General features: G+C 29.8%; 1 protein-coding gene across 1 annotated transcript; it reads right to left on the bottom strand.

Annotated features, from left to right (window-relative positions):
- Window positions 1-1,812: 1,812 nt before the first annotated feature.
- Window positions 1,813-7,495, bottom strand: LOC103580480 (venom metalloproteinase 3-like). Its single transcript, XM_008562226.1, has 11 exons — window positions 7,430-7,495; window positions 7,258-7,361; window positions 7,084-7,144; window positions 6,724-6,929; window positions 5,958-6,053; window positions 5,731-5,848; window positions 5,445-5,677; window positions 4,474-4,634; window positions 4,151-4,318; window positions 3,946-4,077; window positions 1,813-2,557 (listed from the first exon to the last, which is right to left on the bottom strand). Exons 1-11 carry the CDS (start codon window positions 7,431-7,433, stop codon window positions 1,813-1,815), a joined length of 2,028 nt encoding a protein of 675 aa, XP_008560448.1. The 5' UTR covers window positions 7,434-7,495.
- Window positions 7,496-12,360: the final 4,865 nt, after the last annotated feature.

Raw genomic sequence — 12,360 nt, 5'->3', positions numbered from 1 at the left:
TTCAAAGATCAGAAACTAGGTTATTAGTTTTTGATTCGAATAATTGAAATTATAATAAAAAAATTATTTAATTCAAACAGATAATTTATGTAGTGGGTTAAGTTTCGACCGAACGAGAAAATTGGATGGTTATACTTTAATTGCTCGAATACTTACAATAGAAGAAAAAAAATCATATTTAAAAGAAAACAAAGATTTATTGATAACTCAGGAAAATTATGCAAACTTTGTTAAGAAATATGATGCTAATTTAATAAATGCGATTATTACTACTTTGAACGTGTCATTTGTATACAGTGAGAGACTAGATCAAGTCATAGGCGAGTTATACATTTTCTACGGTGATCTATTTTTTTACGAATACCATGTCGATGCGGTTTATAAAATTCAAAGTTCTTTATCGGTATTTACATCGTATGATTCAGTACACATTGTCACACATAATCGTGGAGTTTTATCACCAATTGAAAAAATATATAATTTTTATGGAGTTACAACTGTTGTATCTATGATTATTATCTTATCAATCACATTTGTTGTTATATTTTTATGGGAAGGAAAGAAATTATCATTTGCATCTTTTGAAATTCTTCGTCTTCTAGTCAATGTGGCCCTTAAAACTCAAATGGAAAGATTATCAAAGCGAATATTTTTTTCGGTGATATTTTTATATTTTCTGATAATACAAGCGACCTTTCAAGGACGTTTAGCAGGATTTTTAACTAAAATAGAGAATCAAAAAAGTATTGAGACTCTCGAAGAACTCGAAGACTCACCATATACAGTAATTTACGCTGATGAATTTTCGGAATCGTATATTGACGGTCCGTTAAGAGAAAAGAAGAAAGTAATCAGTGATATTTTTGTCTGTGAAGATGTCATAAAAAATAACGAGTCAGTTGTCTGTATTGATGATTTGAAAAAAAATTTAAACGCTATAACTCTATTCAATTTATCTTATTCAAAGCAACCAATTCTTAGCAGATATGGCTTTTTACAATATCGTAAAAATTTTCCTTTGGCGTCACGAGTTGACAATATACTATTGAGGTTAACGGAAGCTGGGTTGTTACAAAAGTGGAGCGAAGAAGCCGTAGCTCAGAATACTTTTAAAATGAAAGTACTTGCAGCAAGATCGTTATTTCACTATCGACCAATCGTCATTGATGATTTAAAATTCATTTTTGTGATTCTAATCATTGGATGTACTTGCGCAATTATTTGTTTTGCCGCTGAAATGCTTATCATATTATTCAAAAGTATTAAACAAAAGCGGCCTAAAAAGTATTATCCATCTATGAAACTAACAATGGTGATCGAGTTTGTCGCCATCCAATACAGAAGAATAACCAATCGATTGCATATGTAATGAAGTCAATGTAAAAAAAAATTCTTTGAACCAATTATATTTTATTTCATAAAATAAAAATTTTTATGTGTACAATTAAATGAGATTGATTATATTTTGTGTCACCAAAATTTTGTTTGCTCATTTTTAATCACTTGTCTGATGAATAAAAAAATTTGCCTCAGTTTTAAGAAAAGTTGTCACTTTTTTTTTTTTTGCGCTCAAGTGGACGTACAGTACTAACTTTGTTACACTTGTACCCCAAATGAAAACTCGTTCACATTTTTCTCTTCGACAAATGAAAATTTCAAAAATGTAAAAAAGTTTATTGCTAAATTATTGCAGTATGAAATTATATAAAAAATTAGTAAACTAAAGTTAATTTAACGTAATCAATCGTACATAGAAAATATTTTAATCTTAATGTATAGAATTTTTTTCATATGTAGAGTACTTTGAATAATTCATGGATATTCTTGAGAAATATGTATTGATTGTTTTTTATAATAAATACGGAGATTTTTTTCGGGATTCATTTGAAATGGACGAATGTATACTTTCATAGTATCAGAAACAACATTTTTCATATTAAGATCAATTAGATTATTTCTGTTATGATTTATATCATCATCCTCTGTAATAAGTTGAGTAACGATTAATTTATTATTTTCCCAATAAACTGCAACTAATCTATTAACATCAAAATTAGAAATATGAAAAATTAATTCATCATTTTCTCCTGCTGTCATATACAAAGCAGGTAAAGTTTGATTCTGACGTAATAATTTAATATTCGAATTCATAACGGGCTCCATGTCTTGATAAGCATATATATATTGATCTTTATGATATATATTAATACTCTTAGTTGAGTTAACGATCGAGAGGTCAATAATTATTTTTCTATCATCAGGCTCCATTTTTTGAAGACGATAGTCAGGGTACATTTTTTTAGCTCCAGAAAATAAATTCTCATAAGATACATCAATCTGTTTGACTATTGTTTTTCTGTTTGCATAATATATTACAATTACTGAATTACGTATAAATTCATTTCGATTTATGAATGCTCTCTCCCCATCATTTATCGTCATATAAAATTCTAACCATTTACTATTTGAGTTGTGAGTATCATTATCAAATGGTTTATAATTGAGTAATGATTTTTCATTATCTGGTTTATTATATAAACATGAATACTTACTATCCCTGGAATCAATTAGTGTATTACTGATATTGTTTATTTAAAATTATAAACAAATTCATTTTCACGATATGAATTTTTACACAGAGAAAAATGTTAAGTAAATATGCTTATGCAGCACAGTAATATTTACATTACTCTATAGTTTGTGTCCTGCCGCTCTTATACACAAACTATAGAGCAATGTAATTATTACTGTGCTGCATAGGCATATTTAATTGACATTTCTCTCCGTGTAGATTCCATATCCAAAGATTACTCACACAAAAAAGAAAACAATATGGAGAAAAATGTTGACTCCAAAACCTACCAATTTTTATTATACTGCACGGAGAAAAAAAAACAGTAACCATTTCTGCGCAGAACAATAATCTAGTCAATGATCGTGTTTGGGCGAAAGATTAAGTATAGTAAGAGCATATTTTACTATAGTTATATTTATTCAATTGACTGGATTACTGTTCTGCGCAGCAATGGTTACTGTTCCTTTCTCTTCGTGTGTCGACTAAACTTGAAAAAGGAAGTGCAGCATCCAAAAAATTATTATGCTCATATAAAAAATAATTATGCTGTAGTATTATACTTATTACGCGCAAGAAACTTATCAATAAGCTTCAAAACAATTACTTTCATACATTATAATAATTGTGTTGCAGTATAATAATTTTTTATAAGAGCATAATATTTTTTTGGATACTTCACTTCCTGTTTCAAGTTTGGTCGATAACATAATAAAAATTGGTAGGCTTCCAGCCAACATTTTTCTCCGTGAAGAAATATTATAATTTCATACAGTAACGAGGCGCTTAGAATTGAAAGTTTGAAATATTTGATAAGATTCGGTAAAAATTACAGATTCAAATAATAATTACATTGAATATATTTCTTAGCAGAAGGTTTTATAGTTTAAAACGTACTGTTGTCTAATAAAATTTTAGTAAAATCCTGAAGTTTTTATTTGAAGCTGTAATTTTTTAAGTTTTTCATTCGAAGCGTCACGCTACTATACGCAGTAAAAAATATTGTGTTATAAACAACATAATTGTTTTTGAAACGGTTTACACAAAATTCGTGTTATTTTTTAACACAGACTATCTGTGTTGAATTTGAACACTAAATTAAAGTCAACATTTCAACGCAAAGTAGGGCACTTAATAAATGTTATTGATATCTATTTTTGTACTAGGTAACATATTTCAGGTGTAGAATAGTAGATCGATTTAAAATTCAAAATTAACACAGTGAAATGTGTTAATTTAATACAAAATCAACACAAAAAATTGAACACGGACTGTTTTAAACACAGACACACAATATTTTTGATAATACATGTGAAATTTTAATTTTTTTCCGTATGCTAAGAAATGATATGAACTTAATGGCATTTCTTCACCTTAAATTCTGTATTAAAGCGTTGATCGAACAGTTGGACCAATTTGTATTGAGTTTTTCTCTATTTGTCGATAAAACTGATTTATGAATCACACAATGATTACTTATGTCCTCATCATGTTGGACACCGAATCTGAATTTTATGGACAACCATAATTATTATTAAAGAATTAATATTCTATAATTAACAAAAAGATGTAACATACGAGTGAGCTAGTTCATGAGTGGCTACATTTATGTCATCGATATGATTTTCTTCACAGAATATTATAGATCGATCTAATTGTTTCTTCTTCATATCTTCTTTACACGCTCCTCCATTTACAGCTATACCGAAAGTTATATCATTCGGATTATTTTCCTCATACTTTTTGCTATAAATAAACGAATTTCATTATTATTTATACGATTAAACATTTGTCTACTAAAAAATAATTTATTTTTAAATCTTAAAAAATTTATTTACTTGTAGAAAAAATATTTGGTGATTAAGAATTTGAAAAATAACTTTTTTTACGAATATACTTACGTTGTTATTATGACAAATATATCATAACTCGCTTTTGGAAAAAAATTTTGTTTACTATACAAGTACTTAGAAACATTGAGAGATACTTCTTCGTAATTAAGCCTAGGTGTTTCTTCGGATTGATAATTATCTCTATTCATACGATGAAGAACTTTTGAATCCTTATTATTATACAAATAACATATTTTGATTAAATTTATTAATTACACACTATAAAAAGTTTGCGGAGTGAATCTGAAGTAAATGGGGAGCCGATGATTTTTTAATTATTTAATTCTTACAGTGAATTTCACTCCGAAAAGGAGTTTCGGAAAAATCTTAATTATATAAAAAAATTACTAATGCATAGTAAGGTTTGATCTTTTATTTTGAAGATAATTACAGGCTCTTTTTTTATATAATCGCGAGATGTAGCTCCATTGAGTCACAAACTGTCATGATACAGAAGTTAGCCAACGTCTAATAATTTTTGGATTTATTTTCAAACGATAAATTTTGAAAAAAGAATATTTGGAAAAATTGCACCTATAGTTTTTTAAATTTTATCCAAGTGCATATTTTTAGTTTTTATTTTTTTTTTTGTAACTGATTTGTTAAAAAAAAAAAATTCGAAAATTGTTAATTGTCTGTTAACCTGGATTATCAAACTGTCATATTTCTTACATCCACCATACCACAAAATAAAATTTTATAGTGTTTTATATAGTCTTTTAATATAAGAAAAGAACGACTTTCTTCCTTTTAACAGGGTAGAAATTTAAACTTCCGGTACAGGTATGGTGGAAAATAAAATCCCCGTCACTTCTTTAAAAAAAATATCCCTATTTACTTCATATACGAAGCGACTTTTTGTTAAAAACTGCAGAATACCGAGTGGCGGAGGGAATTCGGATTGAAATAAAATCCTTATTCACTCCGGATTCACTTCTGATTTTTTACAATTTAACAAACAGAAAAAAAAAATAAATTACTTGAGCTATCATAAAACCAGCGATACTTATTTCAATCTTTGGATTTTTCAACGATCGATATATCATATTAACCATATTCCAAAATGTTAATAAATAAGGGAATAATATTTGTTTTTCATGGTATTTAACGTACACTCCATAATCGATTATTAATAATAATTCTGGATATACTTTATTAGGAATCCATTGAAGATTTTTGTGTTTATATTCGAGAGATGAATTTTTATCAAACACTGAAATTAAGTTTTACTTTACCAATAATATCTATTTTAATCAGTCAACTTACTTTTAATAGGTCCGTCGGTTTCGTCAGAACCTCGAGCCAAATAATAGTTTCTATTAGCGTCATCAAAATTATGTTGCAACGATTCAATCGTTAAATGTTCATTTCCTAAGTAACCGAACTAATAAGCAATAAAAATAATCAATAATTGACGATAATATATATTAATAAATATAGTAAGTAAATAAAATAATGATTTATATTATGAAGATAAATAAAAACTATTTTACTTCTATTTTTTTTGATCCATCAGAATAAGTCTTGACGTATATCGACGTAAGGGCATTTTCATCTTCATATAATTGCCACTGTTTTCTCATAAACTCCTAAATTATTAATATAAATACAAGTTAATACTATTTTGTAGTTACAACAATTTTTAAAAAATAATTCAGGTCTAATGACATCTCAAATTTAAAAAATTGTATTTTTAATAGAAAAGACACTATTTGAACTAAAAATAAAAATTTTGGACTATCTTGAGCAAGGCCCCTAGCTGCAAGTGTCTTTCGCATGATTGTGTATCAAAAAACCTATGTCAAGATTTGTGTATGTCTTGCTCATGTCGTACGCAAGAATATTAAAGATATCTTTAACACGTGCAATGAAAAAGTGTCTGACGCATTTCTTACACCAGTAACTTACAGTAGGTACTTACGCATGGCTTGCTCAAGATCTGCTCAAGACTCAAGGTCAATTTTCAGCCTTGCGCAGATCTTAAGAAAGCCATGCGCAACTATTTTCAACTATAGTCTTTCTCCAGAATTGAGTTATAATCTGGTACGAATTTCTTGTGTAAGGCTTGCAATTTAAATCTGGTTACAAGTATCCGCAGAAAGACATGTAAAAAAAGACACTAGCACCTATCGAACTTAAGAGAAGACTTGCTCAAGATTTGAAAAAGATTGTCATAAGGGTATAGACTGCAGATCTAAAGATCTACATTAATTTTTCTCGGGAAAATTAAAAAAAATAACTAAAAATTTTATAACTTACATGTGTTTTGACTTTAAGACGCAAAAAGTCATACTCAGTATCCAAATAATAAACTGGAGTGTTAGATGTCACTAATGAATTTTTTGATGGTGTCAGATTTAAATCTATTCGTTTACCGAAAATAGTCAATGAAAACAAAACTCTATAATCGATTGATCGTTTTTGTAGATGTGGCCATTCTATATTAATGATATCACATTTTTTTTCTAAAACATCATAATAAATGTCTTTTTTAGATTATTCTAATATATCCCGGGACAAAAATAAAACTTGGTTTAGACTTGGTTGCCTTAAATCGTGACTAAGTCTAAATCAAGTTTCGTTTTCGGCCATGGTATATTCTATAATTTTCATATTTACCTTCACACTTATGGTCGTTAAATATTTGTTGGCGTTCATCTAATGTCATTAATTTTTCCACCTAATTTAAATAATTATTTATTGACAAGTTTTTTAGTTTTAACAAAATCAATAATTATCGAATTTCATATAATATTAGCTATCACAGAGTAATTTACTGTTAATAATAATTACCTTTGCCATCGTTAATGCAAACGACGCAGTATTCAATAAGATCCATGCTGTTACAATTATTTTAACAGAATAATAATTGGGAAATAATTTAAATTTTCTGAAATCTACAATATTATTAAAAAAAAAAAATTAATACAGTGAAATCTAATTTTTAATTTATTATTTCACATACTCATGCTGTTACTGGAGTTAGTCTTTGATTAACTTTTTTAATTAAATTGACACATCGACAAAGTTTCAAAATGTAACATTGGTCATGAAAAAAACCCCTTATCAATTATTGCTATAAAAAAGAATAAAAAACTTACAATAACAAGTAATAAATAGCAATGTGATATAAATTTCGATAGAAAGAAAAAGTGAAGTAATCATATATATATAGATATACAGATATATATATATATATATATATATTACTTTATCTATTAGAACTTGACTATCAGGATACTTGTACATCAAGTATTTGCAGTCAACTTGACGTCAAATTTGGGCCGTAGATTTCCAATTGCGATCAACCACAGATAACAACAGTTTCTCCGCAACTAAGTTACGGAAAAATAGTTTTGATCAATGCGCTGTCAAGTTGAAGGTAACATTTGACTTGAGAAAGTTGTCAAAAATCTGCAGCCGCAATATGAAGGCAATTTGACAAAGAAAGTTTCCCTCAAACTGTTGGCAACTTACTCGCCCAACTATTGCATTTAACTTGTCGACAAGTTGCCGTCAAGTTTCAGCTGCAAGTTTACGTCACTGCGAACGAAATAGGTTGAGTATTGAGCCCAATATTCAGAACCATAGGCCGGTCTTCATTATCTCTAAATGATAACTCTAGCAGGAAACTAGACAATCGACAGAAAAATATCAATCTAAAACAGAAATTCTTTTACATTAGTGTATTTTCTTCCCGACAGATGTCACTGGTTTACCCATTAGCCAATTAAATTATTCTATTAACCAATAAACACCACAAAACTCTTTCTTGACTAATAAATCTCAAATGCTACTCAACAATTACTGCAGTTGCCTATCAAAAATTTACTAAATATTCTGCAATATCTCTGACCCAATTGAATACAGTTCAAAGAATACCTCAAGTTCTCACTGCAGTCATTAAACTGAAATAAAAAAAAAAAGTAATCTTTAACTGTATAACAGCAATCCACATTTTATCAATAATTCAGATAAACGCGGCCTTATTTAATTCTCCGAATGAAACTAAACAAAAACTAATCCTACAACCCAGACTGAACTATCTCTTCTATCCTCTATAAAATTTTTTTATTTAAAATATTTTTTGCTACTCATCGTAACTATAAAACTCATAACTTCATAACATCTTAGAGCATAATACCGCGGGCTTATTTCATCACCAACTCTCAGAATAAATTCACAATCACTGACACATCAAGTACCCTAGATCCTTTAGTACTTTTCCAAGTATTTAACGCTTCTTCTCTCTCAGTCTTTCCTTCGGCCATCTTCTTATTTCATTCTTTATCATATAAAATATTATATAGTTAAGTATAGCATCATCTACACCCAGACCTTGCTTCAATCCAATGCCACAGACATCAAATATGTCCGCTATGTCTCGCTATCAGCGACCAGATCCTCTATAAGATTATTCATATCAATCCATCCTCAAAACACATGCCCGTCATCTTAAGCTCTTAATTAACGTATAATGCATTCACTATAATCTTAAAAATATTTTCAAGAGCTTCGTAAACTTTAGATGAGCAACATTACGATAAATTTTCTCGGATAATAACCTAAATATCAACAAAGCAGCTGGGGACTAAATGAACGAATCAACCGGATCGAGTCTCATGTTCCAGAAGCAGAAGCTAATCTACGCATATCCTGTCACGATTATTAATCTCCTATAAGTGCTTATGAATGTTGAAGCAATCGCATTGCATTGGAAGAATAAATTCAATAGTCCGCTGCGGAGATAAATGAAATTTCAATATCGCAGGATCGAAAGGCTCTTACGGCTGGACGTTGGTCACATCAATGATAGTACCAGCAGTCTATCATTATCATCATTATCATCATCATAATCATGATCACCGTAGACCAGCATATATTATACTTCAATGTATCTGAATATCAAGACCTGGTAGTATATATTATGAATCGGCATGTAACAACCGGGTGTATCATCGTCATCGATTCGAGATGATTAGCGATAATATAAAGGGTAGGATCACGTATCAGTAAATTTGTGCGCCATCTACTATAGAGTACAAGACTACTAGTATACTGCTACTACTACAACTACAACTACTAGGACATTAAACTCATCTATAACGATAATACTGATGGACTGAAGTCTCAGATCTTGGGATACATCTAGAGTTAGTGCACTTTGGATTTACTCCCTTGTAAGCTGGTGCTTCTGATGGTGCTGCAGTACTGCATCGGCATCGATAGAGGAGTAGAGAGCACGATTTCACCTAATTGAAGTAACCACAGGGCGCAACGTTCACTCGTACCCGAGAGACATGCTGATGCCTGATGGCGTATACTATATATTCTTATTCTTATTTTTCTTCTGCTTCTTCTTCTTGATTCCTCATTCCTCTGGTTCACTCTCTCATACTTACCATCCAAGAGGCAATTCCATCAAATGATCAAAATGACTGCCTCCCGTTTCTATACACATATACATTTTCAGCCCTTACATTTCCGTTCGCACGTGCCGACATCAGAAGAGTCAGAAAAGTATTGAAGTAACCGAGCACAGAACCGAAGTTAAACTTACTCCCTATACTGCAGTAAATGTTTTACGTACAGATCTATACATGTACATGAAACTGATCATTAAATTGCTTTTACCGTCGAGCAATTCAATCGAACTACACTAATTACATTGACCTCTTCTTCAGTTATTGAATAACCGAATGACATTTCCGGTATTAAATTTTAAAATATATATTTTAAATCAATCAGTTATTGCATTAGCTTATTTTAGTTACACGTACATGGTAATTGACGGAATCGATTATGAAAACGAGATTAAAAAATTTTTGCGCTTAAAATCTTGAGTCTTAATGAAAAAAAGTAACTTGGTAATTCAAAATTGTGAAGACATATTTATTTTATTACAAATATTCACACCACACCGCGAACTCAAAATTTTTTACAGTGCCTAGCTCATTAACATGCCAAATAGTAATTAATAATTAAAAAAAAAAAAACCTAAAAATCAAACAGCATCCGCCATCATGAATATTTTCAAGTTTGAAGCTTACGTGTTTTTTTGATATAAAAATTTAAATATTTATCATCAATTAACATATAGATCATTAATATGTATTTTGTACAATTATTAAAATATCAAAGAATTGACAATAATATCGAGCGTTCTCGGATTCTCAGTATCAAACAACAATGTTAACAATCGGACTATTATTCGAGCACAGAGCCATTGAAAAAAAAAAAAAAAATTTTAAGAATTATTTTGGAGCCCATTTCATTCAAAAGTACTTTATATCCCTATTCAATAACAATCGATCATGTCGAATAAATTAAACGAACTTTTTGAAGAATTCAAAGAATAAGTAGACATTTATAGAAATGTATGATGGGTTAAAAAGAAACTATGACACAAGTAAATCATCCCACGCGTATCGCGATGGGCGGCCCACACCAACTTGGTCAACGGAGTCGAGTGTTTATATATTAAAGCTTAGCATATACATTCTCATATATACATACAACAAAACATGGCCACTTTAATATAAATAATGGTGCTAGATATTATATGTGGTGAGACATCAGGGGGTGTGCAACACTAGGACCCGCAGGAGAGATACAATCGCTTCGGGACAAAATCTAGTTGTCTCCATGCAGCCGTGTGTATAAAAGTTTATATATATATATATATATCTCTTGTATATATATATATATATATCGAGCACACCACTCGAGTGTGACGATGATAGTTGTGTTTTAAAACTTTTTGACCACACGCCTTCACCAATTTTGTTGTTACCCGCAGACTCACAACAAAGAAAATCTATTTAACGTTACTTTAGAAATATATATATCTATTTTTTTTTTTTTACACCCTTAACACCTGTATATTCTATCTCTAGCAATACTTAAAATATTATATTTTCTCATTCACTAAATTATTTATGTCTCAGCTTTCTCAGTCGTATAAATCCTCAGTTACATCGTCAACCTCCACTTATTAACCCTCGTGAAACGTATATATATATATATAATAAATATATGAATCATATTGTGTATGAGTAAACTAACACCCCATGGGGTGATTTTGTGAGGGCTTTTAAAGTACGATAGAATACACACCTTTCAAGATAAATTCCCGTGGTTTTTGTGACAATGTTTTTATTACATTTTTTTTTTTCTTAAGTACACATGCTTATGTATAAATATCAAGCCCACACGTAGTCACGTACTGTTATATTGTTTGTGTATATGGTACGAAAATCTATTTCAAACGTTTCTGATTATTCCCCAGGGTGTGCTTAATACAACAATAGCTGTACCATTTTTAAACGTTTATTCGTCGTGGTTATTTATTATTTTTTTCTTGCTGACATTTTTTGTAGGCACATTTTATGGCGAGAGTGTGATAATAGAGTAACGATGACCATGGAGACAACTAGACAATACTTAATTTTTAACAAACTTAAAGCCGTCAAGTCTTTATTTTATTTTATTCTAGCTTAAAAAAAAAAGGACTTGAACCTTGAAGGCTTAAAATTAAAAATTTTTTTTTAATCGTAATTGAATTCCTTAAAGCAAAAAGGTCAGTCAATTTTTTTTTTGCCGCGCTAAATGTTAATTAAAAACTTTTTTCGAAATTTGAATATCAATTTATCCATTAGAGATCACTGTACACAAAAAAATCTAAGAACCGCCTGATCCTGCGGGTCTGTCCCAAAACTTCCCGCTCAGCGAGCTCGGAAATATTATAACTTGTAAATTTTTGAGCTATTCGAGCTCAAAAATTTGTTAGGCCGAATGGACTTTATTGCGCCAAACTATGAAATTGTACTAACACCCTTTTTGTACAAAGAAAATTAATTTAAAGAATGACAAGACAAGTTATATATCGTGTAGAAT

Source organism: Microplitis demolitor, chromosome 7 (genome assembly GCF_026212275.2).
Source record: "Microplitis demolitor isolate Queensland-Clemson2020A chromosome 7, iyMicDemo2.1a, whole genome shotgun sequence".
Lineage (NCBI taxonomy): Eukaryota > Metazoa > Arthropoda > Insecta > Hymenoptera > Braconidae > Microplitis > Microplitis demolitor.
The sequence above is the reverse complement of the archived record's forward strand: the minus strand, read 5'-3'. Positions and strand labels throughout refer to the sequence as shown.